Source organism: Schistocerca nitens, chromosome 3 (assembly GCF_023898315.1).
Source record: "Schistocerca nitens isolate TAMUIC-IGC-003100 chromosome 3, iqSchNite1.1, whole genome shotgun sequence".
NCBI classification, from domain to species: Eukaryota; Metazoa; Arthropoda; class Insecta; order Orthoptera; family Acrididae; genus Schistocerca; species Schistocerca nitens.
In genome coordinates, this window is record NC_064616.1 from 798,335,993 (window position 1) to 798,363,491 (window position 27,499).

The 27,499-nt window shown below is 43.8% G+C and overlaps 1 protein-coding gene across 2 annotated transcripts in view; it reads right to left on the reverse strand.

The window, feature by feature from the left end:
* The window catches only part of LOC126248819 (CCR4-NOT transcription complex subunit 2), a 142,910-nt gene that overhangs the window by 84,928 nt on the left and 30,483 nt on the right, over positions 1-27,499 (reverse strand). For both annotated transcript variants that reach the window (XM_049950231.1, XM_049950232.1), the window contains exon 2: positions 10,938-11,152. In XM_049950231.1, coding sequence (XP_049806188.1) covers positions 10,938-11,152 — 215 coding nt within the window. The remainder of the gene's footprint in view (positions 1-10,937; positions 11,153-27,499) is intronic.

The following is a 27,499-nucleotide window of genomic DNA, read 5'->3' on the forward strand; positions in this document are numbered from 1 at the left end:
CAATGTGCGTTCACCACAATGTCGTCAAACACGGATGCAACCATCATGAAGCTGTAAACAGAACCTGGATTCATCAGAAAAAATGACGTTTTGCCATTCGTGCACCCAGGTTCGTCACTGAGTACACCATCGCAGGTGCTCCTGTCTGTGATGCAGCATCAAGTGTAACCGCAGCCATGGTCTCTGAGCTGATAGTCCATGCTGCTGCAAACGTCGTCTAACTGTTTGTGCAGATGGTTGTCGTCTTGCAAACGCCCCCATCTGTCGACTCGGAGATCAAGACATGGCTGCACAATCCGTTACAGCCATGCGGATGAGACGCCTGTCATCTCGACTGCTAGGGATACGAGGCCATTGGGATCCAGCACAGCATTCCGTATTACCCTCCTGAACCCACCAATTCGATATTCTGCTAACAGTCACTGGATCTCAACCAACGCGAGTAGCAATGCCGCGATACGATAAACTGCAATCACGACAGGCTACAATCCGGCCTTTATCAAAGTCGGAAACATGATGGTACGCATTTCTCATCCTTACACGAGGCATCACAACAACATTTCACCAGGCAACGCCGGTCAACTGCTATTTGTGTAAGAGAAATCGGTTGGAAACTTTCCTCATGTCAGCACGTTGTAGGTGTCGCCACTGGCGCCAAATGTGAATGCTCTGAAAAGCTAATCATTTGCATATCACAGCATCTTCTTCCTGTCAGTTAAATTTCGCGTCTGTAGCAAGTTGTCTTCGTAGTGTAGCAGTTTTAATGGCCAGTAGTGTACATTCTGGGATACTGCACTATCTGGAGAAAGATATACATTGCAGACAGTTATTTCCTGTGTCGTCCTTCTTCTGACAGTAACAGCCTCAAGAGGGGTTTTAAGGGGCACAGTGTCACTACAGACTGAGTTTAGGACATAAACACAAACTCCACCTGACACTATTATGATCACTACAGTTCCTGTAATATCCTTTACAGTCGCGAAGGGAAGGGGTCCGCATTGCCGGGAACCAGGTTTCCTGGAAGGCAATGCAGATAAGTGGTGTAAAGCTTAACAGTTGCCGTAGCTCAGTCAGGCGGTGGAAAAAAACCACCAGAAATCCAGTTTACACCTCAGGGTCACCTGCTGCCACCGACTTTTTACCTGAGCAGGCTATATCCACTGTGTCTGAGGGTCTGGTGAGATTGAGGTCCTCAGCGGACGCCAGAATCTCCACCCCATCCTCAGACGCAGAGCTTGTAGGTAGTGGTGGTGTGAGTGCCACCATAAATTCCTTGGTCTTAGGGGTCTTCTTTTTGGATTTCTCTCCCTGCTCCTTGGGTTTTCCTGGCTGGGAGGACTTCACTGGTTCAGTCTCCAGGCCTGAGGATTAGTGTAAAGCTCTATGACCAGCTGCTTTTGAGCTCATCAGCCACTGGTGTCCCACTAGCAGAAACCTGGGAAGGGAGTGACACAAGGGACCCCTTCCTAGCGAGAAAAGCCAAAGAAGACTTACGCTTCTCCAGCTTAGAATTGGGGGTGGACGTCCCCAATGGTTGGGGGGAAGGGGGGGGGGTGTTATTGTTGAAGTAGGTGGTGCAGGAGCAACAGGGAGGGAACTGCCCTCACCATCAAGGGGGCAGGTGTAGTCTTCCGGCTAAGTGACTGGGGTTGGCGGAGCTGATGGTGCCAAAACTGTTGTCACGGCAGCGTAAGACGACGTCATACATTACAGAATGCAGGCGTTCAGATTTTCTCTTTGCCTCAGTGTAAGTCAGTCAGTCCAGGTTCTTGTGTTCCATGATTTTCCTTTCTTTCTGGAGAATCCTGCAGTCTGGCGAGGAAGGTGAATGGTGTTCTCTGCAGTTGACACAGATGGGATGTGGGGCACATCGAGTATTGGGATGTGATGGGCGTCCGCAATCTCGACATGTGATGCTGGAAGTACAGCGGGAAGACATATGACCGAATTTCCAGCACTTAAAGCACTGCATCAGGGGAGGGATATAGGGCTTTACATCACAGTGGTAGACTATCACCTTTATCTTCTCGGGCAATGTATCATCCTCGAAGGCCAAGATGAACGCACCAGTGGCAACCTGATTATCCCTCAGAGCCCGGTGGACACGCTGGACGAAATGTACACCTCGCCGCTCTAAATTGGCGCGCAGCTGATCGTCAGACTGCAAAAGAAGGTCCCTGTGAAACACGATACCCTGGACCATATTCAAGCTCTTATGGGGCGTGATGGTTACAGAAACATCCCCCAGCTTGTCACAAGCGAGTAACGTCTGTGACTGGGCAGAGGATGCTGTTTTGATCAAGACTGACCCAGATCTCATTTTGGACAAGCCCTCCACCTCCCCAACTTGTCCTCTAAATGCTCAACAAAAAAACTGAGGCTTCATCGTCCTTAAAGATCCCCCAGCAGCTCTCTAACATACAAGGTACTGGGGCGAATAACATCCACTGCCATCCTTAGTCTGACATTCCTCCCATGGTGTGGCCAGGGAGGGGAACAATTTCGTGTCTTACTTCTTTGAATTGAATTGAGCTCGTGAACGCTTAGGGACTGCTGGTGTTTCACCACCAGCAAGAGATGACGGACTACACTTCATTGTGTGTCATCCGCCCTGATGCCATCCACTCTGACCAGAGGCCCTCGCCACAGGCACCACCCAGCTGCAGCAAAGGCCACCTGGCAGGATGGCCATTGCCGGGAGTCCCGATGCCTCAGGAGGATGGGCATCTACCCTTGGCATACGTGGGGAGTTAACGGCGCGGGCATCAGCAGAGTGATCCTTGTGTGGTCAGTGGGCTACAACCAACAGGGTACATGGTGGCCCCACCACAACGGACTGGCTACCGTGCTGGGTATCAGGTGCAAAGAAGTCCACGGTCATTGTCGACACAGAAAGAGACACTGCTTAGTGCAAGGTGTAAAACGCACCCAGGAAGGTGTCCTCGCCCAAGAGATGGAGAATGAGCAGGACTAAAATGAGACGATGAGTAAGTGGGCTAAAGATCTCAATGCATGATGGACACGATGCACCATGTAAGGCGCCCTTCCCCATTTGGCTCGCTCTTTGGGAAAATTTTGAAGAATGGAGGTCAAATCCTACAGGGGACCATCGCATAAAGGCCGAAATGTGTGAAACTCCTTTTATTCGCCTCTTATGACAGGCAGGAATACCTCGGGCCTATTCTTACTCCTGGACCTGTAGGGGGAAACGTCTAGCTTGCCTTTAAAAATTCCATCATGATGGAGCAAGTGGTGAACTTAAAAGTAGGAAATATTACAAGAATGCAAAATGTGGACTTAGTTTCCTGCAAAATAAAACCTCTAAGTACTAACTAAAATGAAACATACTTCCAGTTTTAAAAATGGGCATAGGTAGTAAGCTAGTATGACAATGAATTTATAAATATATTTTAAAAAAGTAAATCTGTCAACACTTTTGGGGTGTGAGAAAATTCACTTCCTCCTTAGGTAATGTTAAACGAATTGGTACAAAAACACATTTAAGCATTAGCGGTTCATTATCTCCTGATCTTGACATGCAGGGTAATCAGAGCTGTCTTTCACTGTTATTTATGACAAACTACATGGGGAGTAAGCAACAGGCTGATTCCATATTTCTAGATTTCTGGAAAGCATTTGACATGGTGCCCCACTGCAGGCTGTTAATGAAGGTACGAGCATATGGAATAAGTACACCGATATGTGAGTGGCTTGAAGACTTCTTAAGTAATAGAACCCAGTATGTTGTCCTCAATGGTGAGTGTTCAGAGAGAACAGTTCTGTCAGGAGTGCCCCAGGGTGCGATAGGACTGCTGCTGTTCTCTATATATACAAATGATTTCACAGACAGAGTGGGCAGCAATCTGTGGTTGGTTGCTGATGATGCCGTGATGTACAGTAAGGTGTCTAAGTTGATTGACTGTAGGAAGATACAAGATGACTTGGACAAAATTTCCAGTTTGTGTAATGAATGGCAGCTAGCCATAAATGTGCAAAATGTACGAGGGCAGTTCAATAAGTAATGCAACACATGTTTTTTTCTGAAACAGGGGTTGTTTTATTCAGCATTGAAATACACCAGGTTATTCCCCAATCTTTTAGCTACACAACACTATTTTTCAATGTAATCTCCATTCAATGCTACGGCCTTACGCCACCTTGAAATGAGGGCCTGTATGCCTGCACGGTACCATTCCACTGATCGATGTCGGAGCCAACGTCGTACTGCATCAATAACTTCTTCATCATCCACGTAGTGCGTCCCACGGATTGCGTCCTTCATTGGGCCAAACATATGGAAATCCGACGGTGTGAGATCGGGGCTGTAGGGTGCATGAGGAAGAACAGTCGACTGAAGTTTTGTGAGCTCCTCTCGGGTGCGAAGACTTGTGTGAGGTCTTGCGTTGTCATGAAGAAGGAGAAGTTCGTTCTGATTTTTGTGCCTACGAACACGCTAAAGTCGTTTCTTCAATTTCTGAAGAGTAGCACAATACACTTCAGAGTTGATCGTTTGACCATGGGGAAGGACATCGAACAGAATAACCCCTTCAGCGTCCCAGAAGACTGTAATCATGACTTTACCGGCTGAGGGTATGGCTTTAAACTTTTTCTTGGTAGGGGAGTGAGTGTGGCACCACTCCATTGATTGCTGTTTTGTTTCAGGTTCGAAGTGATGAACCCATGTTTCATCGCCTGTAACAATCTTTGACAAGAAATTGTCACCCTCAGCCACATGACGAGCAAGCAATTCCGCACAGATGGTTCTCCTTTGCTCTTTATGGTGTTCGGTTAGACAACGAGGGACCCAGCGGGAACAAACCTTTGAATATCGCAACTGGTGAACAATTGTGACAGCACTACCAACAGAGATGTCAAGTTGAGCACAGAGTTGTTTGATGGTGATCCGTCGATCATCTCGAACGAGTGTGTTCGCACGCTCCGCCATTGCAGGAGTCACAGCTGTGCACGGCCGGCCCGCACGCGGGAGATCAGACAGTCTTGCTTGACCTTGCGGCGATGATGACACACGCTTTGCCCATCGACTCACCGTGCTTTTGTCCACTGCCAGATCACTGTAGACATTCTGCAAGCGCCTATGAATATCTGAGATGCCCTGGTTTTCTGCCAAAAGAAACTCGATCACTGCCCATTGTTTGCAACGCACATCCGTTACAGATGCCATTTTAACAGCTCCGTACAGGGCTGCCACCTGTCGGAAGTCAATGAAACTATACGAGACGAAGCGGAAATGTTTGAAAATATTCCACAAGAAATCTCCGGTTTTTTCAACCAAAATTGGCCGAGAAAAAAAATGTGTTGCATTACTTATTGAACTGCCCTCGTAAGTTAATGTGAATGAGTATGAATATGAAACCCATAGTGTTTGGATACAGTGATACTAGTGTCCTACTTGACAGTGTCAAGTCATTTAAATATCTGGGTGTAACATTACACAGTGATATGAGGTGGCGCGAGCATGTGAGAACTGTGGTAGGAATGGCGAATGGCCGACTTCCATTTATTTGGAGAATTTTACCTAAGAGTGGTTCACCTGTAAAGGAGTCCACATATATGAAGCTAATGCACCTATTCATGAGTACTGCTTGAGTGTTTGGGAGTCGTACCATGTTGGATTGAAAAAAAGACATTGAAGCAATTCAGAGGTGGGCTGCTAGGTTTGTTACCGGTAGAGTTGAACGACACCTGTTATGGAGATGCTTCGGGAACTCAAATGGGAATCCTTGGATGGAAGGCGACACTCTTATCAAGAAATACTATTGAGAAAATTTGGTCACTGGCATTTGAAGCTGATTGCTGAATGATTCTACTGCCGCCAACATACATTGTGCATAAGGACAATGAAGATAAAATATGAGAAACTAGGGCTCATATGGAGAAATATAGGCAGTCGTTTTTTGCTCGCTCTATTGGCAAGTGGAACAGGAATGGAAATGACAAGTAGTGATACAGGGAACCCTCCGCCACACACCGTACAGCGGCTTGCGGAATATCAATGTAGATGCAGAACTCACCACTGCTCACATGTTAATGGGGAAGCTCCTGTGGCACAGAGAAGTACACAAAGAATTACAGTAAATGTCAACACTAATGTTTCACAGATGACAATTTACTTCTAGTTACTTCATGCTAGTAATGCCAGTGCTAGGATATAACTAGAAACTTGCTGTAACTAGAAGCTCCCCCCGAATGACAACTGAGGTGGTCTGTGCTGCGTTGTGAACAGGTTACAGAATCCTGTACTCCCATGCAGCCTGCTCTGTGCCTGACTCACAATCACTAGCCTGTCACATCACCTGACTGACATGATGCTTTCTGAGAATTTTTACAATACCCCCTCCCCATAGTTAGGCTCTATTCATTGTAGAAATGAGATGTGTAAAATATATACAAGATCCACAATTAGATAAAAAAGAAATCTTTAACAAGTAAAAATGAATGGTTCCCAGAAAGGAATAATCACCAGTGAATTATTTCCCAAAGATATCAAGTTAAGAAAAAAAGAGGGCGCACACACACAGTTTGTATTGATACATGATAAGTACAACAACTAGAAATTACAATACAGTAGGCTTTTAATTAAGGATACTAGCAGCAATAGGGGTCAGAGAAAGAGGCGAAGGAAGGAGGGAAAGAGAAACACTGTAACACACGGTAACACACAGTTTGCCATATACATTAGTTTCTGAGGAAAACATAATGAAGATGATGAAGGAAGTGCTTTAACTTCTTAAAAACAACAGGACATTTAACTGTGTGTAGAATGCAGGACGACTCGAGCCAGAGAGGACGACTCGAGCCAGAGAGGACGACTCGAGCCAGAGAGGACGACTCGAGCCAGAGAGGACGACTCGAGCCAGAGAGGACGACTCGAGCCAGAGAGGACGACTCGAGCCAGAGAGGACGACTCGAGCCAGAGAGGACGACTCGAGCCAGAGAGGACGACTCGAGCCAGAGAGGACGACTCGAGCCAGAGAGGACGACTCGAGCCAGAGAGGACGACTCGAGCCAGAGAGGACGACTCGAGCCAGAGAGGACGACTCGAGCCAGAGAGGACGACTCGAGCCAGAGAGGACGACTCGAGCCAGAGAGGACGACTCGAGCCAGAGAGGACGACTCGAGCCAGAGAGGACGACTCGAGCCAGAGAGGACGACTCGAGCCAGAGAGGACGACTCGAGCCAGAGAGGACGACTCGAGCCAGAGAGGACGACTCGAGCCAGAGAGGACGACTCGAGCCAGAGAGGACGACTCGAGCCAGAGAGGACGACTCGAGCCAGAGAGGACGACTCGAGCCAGAGAGGACGACTCGAGCCAGAGAGGACGACTCGAGCCAGAGAGGACGACTCGAGCCAGAGAGGACGACTCGAGCCAGAGAGGACGACTCGAGCCAGAGAGGACGACTCGAGCCAGAGAGGACGACTCGAGCCAGAGAGGACGACTCGAGCCAGAGAGGACGACTCGAGCCAGAGAGGACGACTCGAGCCAGAGAGGACGACTCGAGCCAGAGAGGACGACTCGAGCCAGAGAGGACGACTCGAGCCAGAGAGGACGACTCGAGCCAGAGAGGACGACTCGAGCCAGAGAGGACGACTCGAGCCAGAGAGGACGACTCGAGCCAGAGAGGACGACTGTGCCTATGAAGCAGACATTGTCATACTTATGAATGTTGCACTTTTAATGTACACAAGTATTCATGGTTGGTCCTAATTGTCTAGTGTTTTCATTACTCATGCTATGTTGAATTACATTACTGCAATGTAGGTTCGGAAGAACGAGTGCTTGCACGAGTTTATGCTTCATATCCTGTGGAAAGAAGTATTCTTGCACATGGCAATGTTATTCTCTGCCCAATTTCTGTTTTCTGTACACTATCAGAACACCGTCGAGCAGCATAGAAAGCAATTGTTTGCAAAATTCTGAACTTAAGATAATTATGGACTGTTTTGCATTTAGTTTAAAGTTAGCAGTGTGAAAGCTTTGCTAGCACCAATACTGTGGTCTCTCAGTTTTACATAGCATATTCCAGATCATCAGTTACCTTAATTAGTGCAGTATTTGTGCTATGGTGTTTACAAAAGCCAGACATACTTGTCAAAATGGCTGAATTCACTCTAGTGTCAATAGCTTGGTCATGAACAACATAGTCCAGGGCTTCAAAAACAGGAGATAATAACCTAATTGGTCAGTAATCACAGTGAGGTTGTGTATTTTTGTGGTGTCACCGCCAGACACCACACTTGCTAGGTGGTAGCTTTAAATCGGCCGCGGTCCATTAGTACATGTCGGACCCGCGTGTCGCCACAGTCAGGATCGCAGACAGAGCGCCACCACACGGCAGGTCTCGAGAGACGTACTAGCACTCGCCCCAGTTGTACGACGACTTTGCTAGCAACTACACTGACGAAGCCTTTCTCTCATTTGCAGAGAGACAGTTAGAATAGCCTTCAGCTAAGTCCATGGCTACGACCTAGCAAGGCGCCATTAGTTACTTCATACAAATGATGGATTAAAGTTAAGTATTATAGCAGCTACGTACTTTTCTTTATAGCATTCATTATGTCTCCTGTTTCAGACCTATCTCTAGCCTGCGTCAGTAACGCGTGCCTTTCGGCTACTTCGTGTGGCGTAGCGGTCTTGTTACGCCACAACAATTTTCCTCTTATGGATAGCTCAGACTGCTTTATTCCATGGAGTGTGATACATTTCATTCACAAGAGAAAAATTAAGTATGTCAGTTAAGACAGGTACTAGGTTATCAGTGTCATTCTTGATCACAGTTACGCTAACACTTCAAATGAAATTGTCGTTATAGCTTTTCGCGTTTTAGTTATTGTTACATGTTCTAAGTGGAAAAAGCCATGATTAGTTATGTAGTTTGCGGATACTTGTGATGAGTAATTCTTCATCGCACGGGGGTTGGCGGGTGCAGAGAAGAAATCATTCAGTTAATCAGTTGAGAACCGAAAATCAGTTTCTGATTTTGTCTTTCCGACACCCAAGCTACAAAGATTCTTGCATAGAGTCTTGGCTGCATACAAGGTTATAAGCATGCTGGTTATGGCATTGCAAAGGCATATGTGTAACTGACTTCATAGCTTTCTGTATTCTTCCTGAAGTTCATGTTCGCATTGAAATGTCTATGAGCAACATCACTATCCTTCATTATTTAATGACATGCAGTAATCAGCCATGGAACAGGAGGTTTTCTAACACAGATTGTGCTAATAGAAGCATGTCTACCATGGAGAGCAGTGATTTTAGTAGCAAGTTCCCAGATTTTGCCATCAATTGTGAGTGCTCTGGTTATTTGATGCCATGGGGTATCACAATCTGTGTTACCACTTATGTAATGCGATTTGAGCTTTGAAGGTTGCTTGGAGTAGGCCAGGATCATCAACTGACGAGAAGCTTAGTGCCTAAGTCTGAACTATATTTCTTACTTTGCCAATCTGTTTCATTGTGATTACAACTATAAGAGTGTGACTGTGCACCATACATGTGAAATGGATTCAAACCTGGATCCCTGCCTTTTGCATTAATAGCACACTACCCACAAAAAGTCGCGATCAGAGTTCAAACAAATCATGGTTCAGTGTACAGCTTGAACTTGTTACAGTCAATCATTCTGAAATCTCCTCTGGATCAACAGTTTTTTCTAATTCCTATAATTAATTGAGAAAATAGGAAAACTGTTCAGCTGAACCAAATTCAGATATTTTATGTGATCCAGCCTTCCTGTTTTGGGCTTTCAGAAAAAAAGGAAAATGCCGGTATGGTTGCTACTAATCGGTAATCACTGCCATCATCTCCTTTCCTTGCCCATTATTAATATTTGTAAGAGAAAGTAAAATCCTAAGGTTTTTGTTTATTATTGTCATCATTTCCTTTGTTACTTACATTCTGCAATTTCAGTATCCAATGTTTTTTAATTTCTTTGATTTTTTTTAAAGTTATAGATACATTATTATGTGTTCTATGAACTCATGTCATTGATAGAGATGCCATACATAGTGAGTTGAAAAGGAGTTAACATTAGTGGAATGATATGGAAATTTATCGAGATAACTTAACAGAATCAGTAGATGTGTCATCTTGTAGCAAACAACTTCAAGTTTCACATGGAAGTGTCAAGGGTCAATTCGGTTCAATGTGAGCATGCATCATTTGTGATGTGGCAGACATCCCCCTGGTAATCAATTTCTTCCCACATTCATTGCAGCAGATCGGGCAGAACTTTTGCAACAGCAGTACAGATTCGATTCTTCAGGTTGGCTAAATTGTTTGGTAGGGGAGGAACATACACACAGTCTTTAATGAAACCCAAGAGAAAGAAATCCTGTGGTGTCAAGTCTGGTGAGCGAGGTGGCCACATGATTGGTCCTTCAAGGCCAATCCATGGACGTGGGAAGTGATTACTGAGGAAACCTCTAACTTCTGTGAGGAAATGAGGTGGTGCAGCAACTTGCTGGTAGTAAATCATCTTATGATGATGATGATCATCATCATCATCATCATCATCATCATCATCATCATCATCATCATCATCAATCTGTGGAATTTATGCCAATCACTTGCAGCCAAAACACACAGCAAGAACACTCCGCACCAGTAGACGTTTTAACTACGCTCGCGCCCCTGGTCGTGGAATCTGTTACTGATGCACTACTTGACACACACACACACACACACACACACACACACACACACACACACAGAGAGAGAGAGAGAGAGAGAGAGAGAGAGAGAGAGAGAGAAGAGTACATTTTGGTGGTGGTGCCAGTGGTAGTAGTACCAGATGTCACCAGGTAACATTTATTGCAAACAGAAAATTAACACTTACAAAATCTGTGTTGGACTGTAAACACAAAATCAATATCAACATTTTTCAAATTCACTGAAAGTGTTGTTACCAACTTACCATATGTTTGTTTGCTCTGCATCGGACTTGGCTGAGGTACAGGCTCAGGTTGCCCTCTGTTGGTCAGAGAGGGAAACTCCGATAAATCAAGCACAGGTGGCGAACCGGTATCACCGCCACCATTGAACACAGAATGGAAGTTGTTTATTGATCCTTGTGAGCCATAGGTACGTCCTTGTATGCTGAAGCTACCCATTCCCATCGAATTCGAACCCCTGAAAGACACCACCCTCATCACTTGAGATCACTGTAATTATTTCTGATTGATAATTCCTCCTAATACATAGAGGAATTTGAACAGAAAATATATATTTTGCGTTTGTGTGTGCACATGTTAACAGATTTAAAATCACAATTACACTTAATGTAAGTACACATTTAGGCACATATACACTAAAAATATGTTACTTTGTGAGCCATTTAAAAACACTTATTACAAATACAGTATAATCTATGGTATACGCAATGAACTAATGACTTGCTATTCAAACTTTTCATATGATACTTGTGTTTGTAGTAAAAATATGGATTGTCAAATTGATCACATTATAGATGTGGGTTTCCTCCAAGTATTGTGTACTGTTATATGCATAACATTGAGTTTTATTAGCAAAATCTTGAAAATCAACAAACGAAAGATCTCATTCAAAATACCAATAAACTACATCCAATCAATACACTGAAATGCATGTAATCTATTACTTTTACTAGCACCTCATTTTCATAATCTTTTCTCAGAACTGTTTCTTTACTATCTGATTTACCAGCTCACACTTATGCTCAGGGTAGTACATGGAACTTGTGCAGTCTACTTCTACATTTATACTCCGCAAGCCACCCAACGGTGTGTGGCGGAGGGCACTTTACGTGCCACTGTCATTACCTCCCTTTCCTGTTCCAGTCGCGTATGGTTCGCGGGAAGAACGACTGTCTGAAAGCCTCTGTGCGCGCTCTAATCTCTCTAATTTTACATTCGTGATCTCCTCGGGAGGTATAAGTAGGGGGAAGCAATATATTCGATACCTCATCCAGAAACGCACCCTCTCGAAACCTGGCGAGCAAGCTACACCGCGATGCAGAGCGCCTCTCTTGCAGAGTCTGCCACTTGAGTTTATTAAACATCTCCGTAACGCTATCACGGTTACCAAATAACCCTGTGATGAAACGCGCCGCTCTTCTTTGGATCTTCTCTATCTCCTCCGTCAACCCGATCTGGTACGGATCCCACACTGATGAGCAATACTCAAGTATAGGTCGAACGAGTGTTTTGTAAGCCACCTCCTTTGTTGATGGACTACATTCTCTAAGCACTCTCCCAATGAATCTCAACCTGGTACCCGCCTGGTACCAGTATTCAGTCATGTGCAATTTAATTGCAGTATTCAGTCACGTGTAATTTAATTACTGCAAAAGGAAAAGAACTTAATCTCTCTAATATATAACTGTTGCTGTATGTAAATTATTTGAGACCAAAAGGAATCTCATATCTCAGAGCCTCGTTAAATAATCAGTTCGTACATTCTATCAGAAGTGGTATGTCTTATCATATAAAATAACCTGCATTCAACATCCAGGAAATAAAGAGTTTAGTACCAAATAAAACTACTTTCATTACTATAATTCTCACATGTAGATTGAATCTAAAACAAACAGACTGTCCAAACAGATCTTGAAGGCCCAACGGCACTGACCAACTGCCGTGTCATCCTTGGCCCTTAGGTATCACTTGACATGGAGGGGCATGTGGTCAAAACACCCCTCTCCCAGTTGTCATCAGTTTTTGTGACTGGTGTGGCCCGAATCTGCCAGAAACTAATCTACGAGGGTTGCTTTTTAAGTAAGGGCCGTTTTTATTTTGTAAAAAGACTTATTTTCTGATTCTACACACTTTTACCCATTTTTCTACATAGCTGCCTTGTTTATTTGAGCACTTGTCATACCGCACAACTAAGTTTTTAATTCCCTCTTCAAAGAATTCGGCCACCTGCTCCGACAGCCAAGAGTTCACAGCCGCTTTCACTTCATCGTCGTCATTGAAGCGCTGCCCGCCAAGATGGTGTTTCAGGTACCGGAAAAGGTGAAAATCGCTAGGAGCAAGGTCGGGGCTGTATGGTGCATGGTCCAAAACTTCCCAGCCAAAAGAATCAATCAAATCCAGAGTCTTTTGAGAGGTGTGAGGCCTAGCGTTATCGTGCAGGAGCAAAACTCCTTTTGTCAGCATGACGCGCCTTTTGATTTGTATTGCTCTGCGGAGCTTCTTTAGAGTTGCACAGTAGGCATCTGAGTTGATTGTCGTTCCTCGTGGCATAAAGTCCACTAGCAAAACACCGCGCCGGTCCCAGAACACAGTTGCCATAATCTTGCGCTTTGACAGCGTCTGTTTGGCTTTGACCTTGATGGGTGAGGTTGTGTGTCGCCATTCCATTGATTGTCGCTTGCTTTCTGGAGTGATATGGGATACCCATGTTTCATCTCCAGTGACAATTTGACTCAACATGTCATCCCCTTCTTCCTTGTAATGAATCAAAAAGTCCAATGAATTGGCAAATCTCTTCCCTTTGTGGTCCTCTGTGAGGAGTCTGAGTACCCACCGAGAACACAGTTTCTTAAAGTTTAGGTTTTCAGACAATTTTGTACAAAACTGATCTTGAAACTTGTGGAAATTCCAAAGAAAGAGTGGAAATTGTGAATCTTCTGTCCTCACGAATCTTTGTTTCGACTGCAGCCACCAAATCATCAGTGATCACAGAGGGCCGGCCTGAGCGTTCTTCGTCATGGACGTTTTGACGGCCATTTTTAAACTCTCTAATCCACTGACGCACTTTACCTTCACTCATTGCATTCAAGCCATAAACTTCTGTTAACTGACAATGAATTTCTGCAGCTGATAGGCTTCTTGTGGTCAAAAAACTTATCACTGACCGTATCTCACACGCGGCGGGCGATTCAATACTCGTAAACATTATAAAGTAGCACAGTGATGCGTACACGTCAGCTACAGAGCTGCAACTTGCATCAGTGTGAACGGGAAGGATGCCGGCAAGTGGCGCGGTGGCTTGTTGCGGCGTCCACGCGAACTACGGGACTATATGCGCCAATGGCCCTTACTTAAAAAAACAACCCCCGTAGCAGCACAACTCTGAATTTTGATGCCTTCTGATTCGCTACACAATTACAAACAGTTTTTGTTGAGATCTTTTACACACGCCTAAAGCAACACAGCCTTCAAGTTCCACCTGGAAGTTGTGCTGCCATCTGTTAGCCCACAGTCAAAGCTCAAACTTTGTTCTAGTTACAAAATCCAGCATGATGTGAAGTGTGCATAGATACCCAACAACTGTGTTGATGCTGTTTTCTTCTTCAAACAATTGTGGCTTTACAGTCTGTTGTACACACTTTCAGCCACTATTCATTGACAACCATGTAATCAGGACAGGTGGTGATCTTCATTCATGGAATCCAATTAAATCCAGAATATGACAAGGAGAAGTATACACATTCCTATAAAATATGTGATTAAAGTGACCACACCACCCCCTCATTACAACATGCTTTAGACTAATTACCATAATGGACTTTTTTCAGATTTATGATCCATTTACAATTTCACATATTTACTTAACCTATAACAATTACGTGAACTCAACAAAAGACAGCCATGGCAACATTCAGTAGAGTGTACATGGGGTGGGGAAGGGGGCGGGGTGCTTGGAGAAAAATTTGGAAATACCAAAAACAATACATTACCACATCTAATATGGCTGGTATTCAAAACAGCTTCAGCTGTCTCAGAATGGTTAAATACAAGTCCTGTATGATTTCTGAGGGAATCTTATAGAATTCGCAGTGTAAAATAGTGGCAAGTTCAGGTAGCAGTGGTGGAGGAGGATAGCAATCGTATGCCCTTCTTTCCAAAGTAGCGGCGCACACTCCGCTGCAGAGTGAAAATCTCATTCTGGAAACATCCCCCAGGCTGTGGCTAAGCCATGTCTCCGCAATATCCTTTCTTTCAGGAGTGCTAGTTCTGCAAGGTTCGCAGGAGAGCTTCTGTAAAGTTTGGAAGGTAGGAGACGAGGTACTGGCAGAAGTAAAGCTGTGAGTACCGGGCGTGAGTCGTGCTTCGGTAGCTCAGTTGGTAGAGCACTTGCCCGCGAAAGGCAAAGGTCCCGAGTTCGAGTCTCGGTCGGGCACACAGTTTTAATCTGCCAGGAAGTTTCATATCAGCGCACACTCCGCTGCAGAGTGAAAATCTCATTCTAGATCACTACAGTTCAATAATGAGATCTGTTGACAGTGGTGGCCAGGGGAGAGGTGTCAATTCATCCTTATGCTCATCAAACCAGTCCTGCATGATGCAAGTTGTGTGAACAGTGTCCCTGTCATGTTGGAACACAGCATCAACATTGGGAAACAAATATTGTACTGTAGGATGGATCTGATTAGCCAGAATGGTCACATAATTCTTGGCAATAAGCTGGCCTGCAGAGTAACCACAGAGCTCGTGGAGTAACACAATCTGACTGCACACATCACAGAACTCCCACCATATTTTACTCTTCGTAGCATGCAGTTTGAATTGTAGGCACGGGACGGCGTATGCCAGATCTAACCTCAGCCTGAAGCTGGAAACTGTGAAAAAGGCTCATCCAACCAAATTACTTTCTTCCACTACTCCATAGTCCAGGTTTTATAGCTTTGTTTTCCTGTTACGGGCATTTACATCACTGATGTTTTGGAATTCCAGGAGTTATGGGCACTCAACAGTGAGGTTATCAGTATTGAAATTCCAGGTTGGCCTTCATTTCCTTATTTATGGAGCTTCTTTCATGTTTTTATGCTGACAGGGTTTGAAAGTGTGACATTCAGTTCTGTAGTGACTTTTGCAGCTGTCATCTTATTTTTCATCGCAGTCCTCTTAAATGACCATCTGCCACGATCACTCAACACACATTTTCACCAGTGATGTGACTTACATCTATCTACATCTACATGATTACTCTGCTATTCACAATAAAGTGCCTGGTAGGGGGTTCAATGAACCACCTTCAAGCTGTCTCTCTACCGTTCCACACCCTAACAGAGTGCGAGAAAAATAAGCACTCAAATTTTTCTGTGCGAGCCCCAATTTCTCTTACTTTATCGTCATGATCATTTCTCCCTATGTAGATGGGTGAATGTTTTTTGCAATCTGAGGAGGAAACTGGTGATTGAAATTTAATGAGAAGATCCCGTACCAACAAAAAACGCCTTTATTTTAATGATCGCCACTCCAATTCACGTATCATGTCTGTGGCACTCTTCCCCCCTATTTTTCGGTAATACAAAATGAGCTGCCCTTCTTTGTACTTTTTCAATGTCATTCGTCAGTCTCACCTGATGCGGATCACACACCGCACAATAGTACTCCAGAATAGCACTTTCTTTAGTAGACCTGTTGCGCCTTCTGAGACTGCCAAAGAATCAGTCTTGCTTGCTCTACCCACAACATTATCTACGTGATCGTTCCAATTTAGGTTATTTGTAATTTTAATCCCTAAGCATTTTGTTGAATTAACAGCCTTCAGATTTGTGTGACTTATCGTGCAATCGAAATTTAGCTGATTTCTTTTAGTACTCATGTGACTAACTTCACACTTTTCTTTATTCAGAGTCAATTGCCACATTTCACACCACACAGATATTTTATCTAAATCATTTTGCAATTCATTTTGGTCATCTCATGACTTTACAAGATGGCAAATGACAGCATCATCTGCGAACAACCTAAGACGGCTACTAAGATTGTCTCCTATATCGTTATTATAGACCAGGAATAATAGAGGGTCTATAACACTTCCTTGGGGAACGGGATATTACTTCTCTTTTACTCTATGAATTTCCGTCTGACCTTAGTAAAGTTTGGCACAACCTGATCGCCACGACATCTCTTCAGAAAAGTAAGAGCACTCAGCAAATGGCTCCTTCGGTGGCGTAGGTGGTCAAATTTTTTCATGCTGCAATACATCTCCTACCCGTAGAGGTATATTATGTGAGTCTTCAGTTTATTCCGATGTATTTCTTGCTCAAACAGTCCACAGGTCTACTGCAGGTCCATAGTGTCCAACAGGCACAATATTTTGGCGACCAGACATGTTGCCATCGTAAGGTGCACTGATGAACTGAACTCCTGCGGGCGGGCAGGCGGCCGTCTTAAATCCCCTCCCCCTGTGAGGCGTTCTCTCCATGGTCCGCCCCACAGCCGCACATCAGCGGTCGTTGACAGGCTGGCGTCGGCGTCTGTGTGGCATCGGTGTAATTGCCTCGTCCATCCTGGTCACCCATTTGTTTTCTTTGTTTAGCCTCTTTTTAATTAGACTCAATGTTGTGCTCGTTTAATGCTGTGGACCGGCAGTACACCCGTGGACTGGCCGAGCAAGAAATACGCCAGGAGAAACTGAAGAATCACATCATATACCTCTACGGGGAGGAGATGTATCGCATCATGAAGAAATTCGACAAGCTGCACCACTGAAGGAGGCGTTTGCTGAGTGCTCTTGCTTTTCTGAAGAGATGTCATACCAATCAGGTTGTGCCAAACTTGGCTAAGATCACGTATCACATCGATTCTGCAGCAGAAGCGTGCTAGCCTCAACTTGGTTTGTGATACGGTGCACTTTACCAGACGCACCCTTGAGTACAACACCCAGGAACTACTTAAACTACATCTACAACTAGCCAATCATTTTAGTTCCAGGACATGGGACTGGACTGATTGTGTTACCTGGTTGACCACCAATTCTGCACATAATAAGGCCTTGGGATGTCAGATATCTAAATTCTCTCTCTCTGGCAAACCATCGCTGGAGGCCCCGCAAGACAGTCATCAATCTCATGGACATTGAGCTGTCTGGAGGTGCAGTTTCTGTTCTGGAGAAGGGACTTAATTTTGCTCCCATGCCTAGGTTCACACCAGTAGCGGATTTTGTCAGTGCAGTTTAATAGGTTGCTGCATGATTACCACCTGAAGCAGCTGAAGTACGCTGGGAAACCTGCCATGCTCTGATGAGAACTAAATCAATCAAGTCTAATATTACCAACAGGGAGAGGGCAGCCATTCGAGATCTGAAACAGAACCCTGAGATTGTTGTCTTACCGACTGACAAAGGCAATGCTATGGTTGTTCTTTCCCATAAGCACTACACTGAGAAGAAGCAGAGCCTGCTAAATGACGAATCTTACAGGAAGATCAACGCTGACCCCACAAAGAAGGTGGAGAACAAGACTAGGGCTCTTCTCAAGGGCGTGGATTCACCAGAGGGTGTCGCCAAGAAATTGACAGTTCAAGGACCTGTACCGCCAAGACTTTATGGTTCAAATGGCTCTGAGCACTATGGGACTTAACTTCTGAGGTCATCAGTCCCCTAGAACTTAGAACTACTTAAACCCAACTAACCTAAGCACATCACACACATCCATGCCCGAGGCAGGATTCGAACCTGCGACTGTAGCGGTCACGCGGTTCCTGACTGTAGCGCCTAGAACCGCTCGGCCACACTGGCCGCAGATTTTATGGACTCCCTGAAGTCCACAAAGAAGGGGTGCTGTTGCCCAATTGTCAGCAACATTAGGGCACCTACATATTTGCTGGCCAAATTACTAAGCCCTTATGTGGGCAAATGCCCTCATCACATTCGTAATTCTGTGGATTTCGTAAAACTTCGATAACTTCAAGCTGAAAGACTCAGATATCCTGGTGAGTTTTGACGTTTCATTATTCACCAGGGTGCCTCTATGAGAGTCAGTTGAGCTTATTGCACAGAAATTTGACGAGAAGACGACCGACCTTTTAAGGCACATTCTGACCTCCACGTATTTTCTATTTAATGGAGAATACTATGAATAAACAGAAGGGTCGCAATGGGGAGCCCACTCTCGCCTGTGGTCACGAATTTCTATATGGAGTGCTTTGAGGAGGAAACTTTGGTGTCTTCCAAATGGAAACCTACTTGTTTTCTCCGTTTTTTTATGTGGATGACACGTTCATGATCTGACCCCATGGAGGGAACAAGCTCCTCTAATTGCTTACACACCTGAACTCCATACATCTGAACATCAAATTCACTATGGAGACCAAAGCAGAAGGAAGATTACCATTCCTGGATGTCATGGTCGAAAGAAGAGCAGATGGCACTCTGACCCATGGGTTATACAGGAAAAAAATGCACACTGACCTGTATTTGCATGCAGATAGACCGACCTGTATTTGCATGCGGATAGCTGCCACCACCCTTCGCAGAGGAATGGGGTGCTAAAAACACTGGTGCACAGGGCGCGCACCACCTCTGATGCAGAGTGTCTGCCCATGAGCGGGAACACCTCAATACTGTATTCTTGAAAAACGGGTACTCAGAACGGCAGATCACTCTCCACCCACCTCTACAGTACAGCATGTGGAGATGGAAGAAGTCACAGAGGAAGAGAGAGCCACTGCCTATATACTGTATACTAGTGCACTATCGAGGAAAATAGGACAAATATTGAGGAAACATGGAGTAGGAACTGTCTTTTGCCCACCCAATAAAACACGAGCATTATTGGGATGTCAAACACAATCTCGGTTTGCAGAAGGCTGGCATAAACCAGATTCCGTGTCACTGTGGGAAGACTTATATTGGACAGACAGTGCGCACCATCGAAGATCGTTGCCGAGAACATCAGAGGCGCACTTGACTTCGGTAACCCAACAAGTCAGCGGTCACAGAGCACTGTTTGTCCGAAAATCATGAAATGGACTACCAAGATACTTGGGTCTTGGCACAGACATCTAAATGCTAGGACAGCGTCGTTAGAGAGGCTATCGAAATTCGTACCAAGAACGGACTCATCAACCGAGATTGTGGCTATAACCTCAGCAAGGCATGGGAACCAGCATTGAGTCTAATTAAAAAGACGCACAGCAAAGAAAACGAATGGGCGACCAGGGTGGATGAGGCAATTACACCGATGCCACCACAGATGCTGACACCAGCATCTCAGCGATTGCTGACATTTGGCCGTGGGCGCACACCACAGAGAGAACGCCTTGCAGGGGGAGGGGATTTGAGATTGGCTGCCCACCCTCAGGAGCTCATTTCGTCAGTGCACCTGACAATGGTGACACATTGTGCCCGTTGGACGCTATGGACCAGCAGTACACCCGTGGACTGTTCAAGCAAGAAATACACCGGGAGAAACTGAAGAATCACAATTAACAAACAGTTGACTATATGGAAGTGATGTTGCATTTTTTTTTTTAATTTATTGTTTGGTGAAACAAATAATAATTCACATCCCTCTCATTTCACTGCAACAACATTGTTATGTCCTTGGTGAGGTGTGTATTTTCCATTTCTCTCATACTCAATGGCCCTTTTTTAGTTTGATTTTATCAGTTGCCCAGCTTCTGATTTCTTAAATTTATTATCTTCTTTATTTATCATTTTATATCAATAACCACTCAATGTGAGTCACCATAAAATATAAAGTAGAATTTACTTTTCATACTACATATTAAAGTTTCTTCCAAATACAGTGAAGATGCTGTGGATGCTGTTAAGAGCATAATTTCCACAATCTCCACAGGACCAGTACACAGAAAGCTCAACAATAAGTAGGCCTTCAAGATTTTAGTCCCCCCCTCCCAACCGGCCTCTGCTGCCCACTATACCAGATCAATAGTCGCCAATTTTGTTATCTTCTTACAAAGAAAACTTAAGAAAAATAAAACTTACTTAGGGTGTCAGGGTCAAACCAGCTCCTCATACGGGGACAACTGGAGATCCCCCAGAGCTAACTGTGTGGCGGTAGCTGACCCCCTCCCTTGTCCAACCAACAGCAAGACAACAACAATTAAAGATGCTGATAAAAGTATACAATCTACTCTACCACAAACAATTTAAAAACTTATGATGCTGTCTGAACATTATCAGCCAGAATTTTAGGCTGGGTCTCAGCCAGTTATGAAGTTCACTGTGTAGCAGTTAAGCTGAGGTACTCCAACAGGGTATGAGTGAATGTCAGAAGAATGCCACAACTATGAGGTGGACAGCTTTCTGCAGGCTGTATCCATCGGTCAGAATGATGTGACCAATATGGAGGAAGCAGTGAATTGCAAATTTACAGTGAGATGGTCTACGAAAAGACCTCTACACAGTCTTAGACTTTTTTATAGTCTGTAACTTATTGGTTGTGGCTGTGACACTCCACTTACCGTTCCAGGCCACTAAGATTTGTTGATACAATTTTGGTAGCATATTGGATGCCAGTATCTTTATTCCCAGAGCATCTTTCCTGGAATCCTGATGAGCCATTCCACGAGTTAATTCCCCAGGATCATTGTGCGATTGTGAGTCAGAGGAGTACCACTGACTTCCTGTGGTTGAGATTTTGTATTTGTGCCACCAATAGACCATAGGAATAACTGCAAATTTGAAGAGGCTCGTGTCTAGGTGCAGATGTAGTGAAGGGCATGTAAAATTGCCACCAATTCTGATATAAATGTGTGTGCCGGGCAGGGACTGTATCTCATTAGTCCTGGTGTGAGGGAAGACATAGCCATTCCAATCTTTAGCTTCTGAGCCATCTGTATAAATTATATCTGAATCAGGGTACTCACCAAGATGAGAAACAATTGGCAGAAAAACAGTGGTCTGTCACACTCAGTGGGCCAAGAGCAAGGTCCAGGCGAATTTGTGCATACGCCATACACGTGTGTGTGTGTGTGTGTGTGTGTGTGTGTGTGTGTTCGGTTATTCAGATCATTCAAAATTTGACTGGTGAAAGCATATATGGCATTTTCTGTTGAAAAACCTTTCTGAAAACCAAACTGACATTTTGTTAGTACTTCATTTTTACAGATATGTGAAGCTACTCTTGAATACATTACTTTCTCAAAAATTTTGGATAAAGCTGTTAGAAGGGAGATTGGACGGTAATTGTTGACATCAGATCTATCCCCATTTTTATGCAAAGGTATAACAATAGCATATTTCAGTCTATCAGGGAAAATGCCCTGTTCCAGAGAGCTATTACACAGGTGGCTGAGAATCTTACTTATCTGTTGAGAACAAGCTTTTAGTATTTTGCTGGAAATGCCATCAATTCCATGTGAGTTTTTGCTTTTAAGCAAGTTTATTATTTTCCTAATTTCAGAGGGAGAAGTGGGTGAGATTTCAATTGTATCAAATTGCATAGGTATGGCCTCTTCCATTAACAGCCTAGCATCTTCTAATGAACACCTGGATCCTACTATATCCACAACATTTAGAAAATGATTATTAAAAATATTTTCAACTTCTGACTTTTTGTTCGTAAAGTTTTCATTCAATTTGATGGTAATACTGTCTTCCTCTGCTCTTGGTTGACCTGTTTCTCTTTTAATAATATTCCAAATTGTTTTAATTTTATTATCAGAGTTGCTGATTTCAGACATGATACACATACTCCTGGATTTTTTAATAACTTTTCTTAATATAACACAGTAGTTTTTATAATTTTTGATAGTTTCTGGGTCACTACTCTTTCTTGCTGTCAGATACATTTCCCTTTTCCGGTTACAAGATATTTTTATGTGTGTGTGTGTGTGTGAGCACTGAATGGAGGTAAGCAGAAGTTGGAACTAATAAACTACAACGATGTCAGTACTGGGACACAAGCACAGCCACTTTTGTGGAAGTCCTATATCAGTAACACCAAACAGATGATGTAAACAGCTTTGTAAGAAGTAATGGCACCTAATCCATAAGTGGGGAATCCCTACCCCAACCAGGAGACTGTCCACAAGGCTCGTTTGGAAAGCACCAGTCACAAGTGTGACCCCACATTGGTGGATCAGTTCTAGAAGTATACTGTTGATGGTGCTGGGGATCCAAAGGTCAGGCTTCTATAACATAAACATGATAAAATGAGAGCTTCGTAGAGTTGCAAAATGGCAGGACAGCCCATACCCCAGGAAGTGCTAGTGAGAGAGCATATGACTAAGTTTTATCTGGCATTACCACTTACACTGTCATATTACATAACCAAGTTAACAGAAAATATGACTCCTAAAAAGCAGTATGTCTTGACCAATATTTAGCAGCTTGTTACATAGGTAGACTTAGGGTGCATATGAACAATTCTACATCCACAATGATATTTTCACTCTGCAGCGGAGTGTGCGCTGCTATGAAACTTCCTGGCAGATTAAAACTGTGTGCCCGACCGAGACTCGAACTCGGGACCTTTGCCTTTCGCGGGCAAGTGCTCTACCATCTGAGCTACCGAAGCACGACACGCCCGGTCCTCACAGCTTTACTTCTGCCAGTATCTCGTCTCCTACCTTCCAAACTTTACAGAAGCTCTCCTGCGAACCTTGCAGAACTAGCACTCCTGAAAGAAAGAATACTGCGGAGACACGGCTTAGCCACAGCCTGGGGGATGTTTCCAGAATGAGTTTTTCACTCTGCAGCGGAGTGTGCACTGATATGAAACCGGGCGCGAGTCGTGCTTCGGTAGCTCAGATGGTAGAGCACTTGCCCGCGAAAGGCAAAGGTCCCGAGTTCGAGTCTCGATCGGGCACACAATTTTAATCTGCCAGGAAGTTTCAATTCTGCATCGGTAAAAATGCATAATGCAAATCATGGTAGTGAAAAAACTGGAAACCATGTGTATGAGGCCAATATTCTGCTTTCCTTATACAGACCTGTAGTTGTCACTCAGTGACCCTCATTTTTAAAGAACTATTGCAGATGCAGATGTCAATGTATAAGTGAGACTATAGATCCCACTGCCTCTGGGAGTACACTGATCACTATGTGGGTCAGCATTAGTGAACTGCCTAGTAGGACCACTACTGGTCATTTTGACCGGTGAAGGTTTTCTTCTTTGTTTTCAGTTTTACTTCTTAAGTTCTCAGAACAATGTCTCTCTAGGTCAGTAGCACTTTATGCTTGTTGTGCAAATGCGTTATAATTAAAAATTTCTATAGAAAGTATATTTAATTAAATAAAGAAGATCGCTTACAGAATACGTTGTAAATACACAATCAATTAATAGCTGTAGCTATGACGAAATAATTGTTTCTCTATGACGTTTTTTTTACTCAAAGCCATCACCTTTGTCAGAACACTTCACACACACGTGCTGAACACTTCCAGCACATGATGCACCACAAACGAATTTCTTGCATTTCATACAATTTTTAGTTTTGTTCGAACTTTTGTATCCTCCTACATGGCATGTCTTCCATACCAATATCTCACGTATTTCAGTGGTTGCAGTGAATGTATAGACAGGTCCTTTCCTCGACTGTACATACAGAGAGGAGAGTTTTTCCGCTAATTTGAAAAGAAACTTTTCCTCCTGTTGTCTCTCTGCAAAGGATCCAGGCATTGATTCCAGCAAGACACCCTCACCCGCCACCCCCCACCCCGCCACCCCCACCCCTTCCTCGGCTGAGAGCCGGAATTTGTGGTGCCACTGGAATTGAACTGGTAAGCACTGGGTTAGTCATACGTGTTGTACAGGTTCTGAATATTCATCTTCCGACTGACGATTCGCCTTGCTCTGTTTTGTGGGGCTGAATATTCTGTGTAATCTTTATCAGTCAACTCATCACATTCAAAAATATCTTCTCCTTCAGAATCTTCTTCTGGTAAACTGTTCAAATAATTCAGTAACTCTTCATCCAAACAAAAACACTGGTGCGTCATAATGATGAGAAGGAACGCTAAACTTCTGCGGAGCACAGCAGCGTACTGACAGGAGACTAGCAACTAAAGTATATCCACCCTTCCTTGAAATAAAGCAAAATGTGTAAAGAGAGAGGGAACGAGATCACAACAATGAAATAAACTAAGTGGATGAAAAAATCCATTGTTGCACCTTTACAGATATGAAACGTAAAAAGCACCTTTTAGGTTAGAATGACCAACTACGGTCCTTTAAGGTAAAAATGTTTATAGTTTGTTCAGTTTTTGTAATATACCTTTGGTCTTCTACAGAAATTACAAACCACCGAAGTACATCGAAAGTCATGAAAAATAAGGCCCATAAATTAAAAAGTATGCTATTTGTTAAATGTTCCATATTGTTCACCAGTCAGACTGAGAAGATGGTCACACTCAGGACAGTGCACTCCATTTTTCTGTATGTGGGAAGCACTGTAGGATAATTTTTACTCAGACTCTGGAGACTCGCCGAGTAAGAAAATTTTGGATGAAAATTAGGAGGAGCCAAAATAGCCTCACTCGTGTAGGGTGGAGAGGATGTGGCGGTGCCACATCACACCATAGGCTTTATACAAGTCAAAGAAGACCGTGATGAGAAGCTGACGATGATTAAACCCAAGACTTCGGGCAGAGTAGATGATCACTAGGAGACCGGCCCTCCCAAAATCCACACTGAGTTAAACAAGAGGCCATTCATCTCTAGGGTACAGCACAGCTGTCAGCTTACAGTATGCTAAAACAGTTTGTAAAGGCCACGGAGAAGAGAGATCGGTCTGTGGCTATCTACTTCCTGTGGGGGATTCCCTGGTTTCAAAACTGGGATAATCATACTTGCCATCCACTGAGAAGGGAACTTTCCCTCAAGCCAGATTTGCTTAGAAATAGCAAGTGCATGTGCTTGCACTTTATAGTTAGATGGAGTAACATTTGATTATTTATTCTATCAGGTCTTTCAGCCTAATTTTTGCACATTGTAAGTGTGCCAAGCAGTTCTAATTTAGAAAAAAAGGGGTGTTATACAGAGAGAGAGAGAGAGAGAGAGAGAGAGAGAGAGAGAGAGAGAGGGGGGGGGGAGGGGGGAGGAGAAGTTCTGATAATGGATACGAAACTTTCACAGCATTCCTTTTTTGTCTTTTTATGAGGCAGTGGGCTCTGGCTCAGAGACATTTAAAGGTGATATGAGCATCTCTCAACATATGGCCCTAACATGCTGGAATACCATTTCATGACAATTTATGGTTGTGGAGATCTCCTCCCTGAGGAAAATGGTATCACTAGTTCGGCTGAGTGCAAGATCTTCGGGGTTGTGTCTGAGGGTCCCTTCAATATCAAGTGTTATACAAGTGCTAAAAGCATGACAGCCATCAGTATTAAGAATCCAATGCAGGAGACATCTAGTTCAGTATCAGTGACCATCACAGATGCAATCACCAACCTTCCACTGAGTAAAAGAGTAGAAACTACCACTACAGACTGTATGCTCTATGATTGAAAAGGATCTGTGTCCTGAACTAAAATGAGTGGGTTAGCCATTATTCAGTATGTAAATGTAAAAATTTAAAAACACCCGAATTAATGTTTAGCACTGACAGAGGTCTTAGAGCTGCCCCATAAAAAAATACAGGCATTAAAATCACCCATTAAGGAAAGGGTGGAGCTAGAGCTAGGAGATTAACTATTTCACAGTAGGTCATTTCTCTCTCGGGATTGGGAAGAAACATTGCAAAGGATGAATTCTATATCTGTTTGTACGTGTGTCACCACTGCCTCTATTGTGGTATTAAGTACTATTTTTGTCACTACATGTAAGTTTACAAGTTTACAAAAACTCAGCTAGACATTTTGTGTAAGGTCATGTTCTTTAGCAGGCATGAGCGTGATACTGAATCAACAGTTTTTCAAAAGTCTAGAGTGCTGAATCCACCTGATTACCTCTATCCCTGGCTTTTCAGAGATTGTGATAAGAGTATAAATTAGGTTTTTACAGGGCTTTTGTCATATACGCTGTTTTAATGGACAAATTCAGTTTGTTGCACTTGGATCATTGCTGAACTATGAATATGTTCTAGAATCCTGTCATAAAAAGAAGTGAACTGTATAACATGGTAATTTTGTGGAGAAGTTCTTTCATCTGTTTTGGGGAGAAGTGGGAGCTCTTACAATTATTGCAAACGCTTTTCTGTTCAAGGGCTCTGCAGTAAATTATAGTTAAAATAGCACAAATTCACTTTCTAATTCAGTGTAGCATCTGATAGGTGCTCTGCCAGGGTGGCTACTCAAACTTGGAGGGGGGAAAAATCCCTGATAATTCCAGGTGTGTGGAGGAAGATGGTATGAAGTAGCTCCTGACTAATGGTGAGTGAGAGGTGGGGTTGGAGAGGGGTGGGGAGCATACCACAATAATGACTACTCTTTCCTCTCAGTTGAGCTATATACCAGCTATAAGCTGTAGAATTAAGTCGGGCGATGCTGAGGGAATTAGATTGGGAAATGAGACACTTAAGTAGTAAAGGAGTTTTGCTATTAGATTTGGGTATCAGGAAGTCGTTTCTGAAAGTATTTGTATGCATCAAGGGATCGCCAATTTAGTATTGGAGGGCAGCGTGGAGGGTAAAAATCGTAGAGGGAGACCAAAAGATGAATACAGTAAACAGATTCAGAAGGATGTAGGCTGCAGTAGGTACTGGAAGATGAAGCTTGCACAGGATAGAGTAGCATGGAGAGCTGCATCAAACCAGTCTCAGGACTGAAGACCACAACAACAACAACAACAACTACAACAACAACAACAACCTGTAGTGTAACCGCAGTTTTTTGGTTTAACCTCAGTTTTTT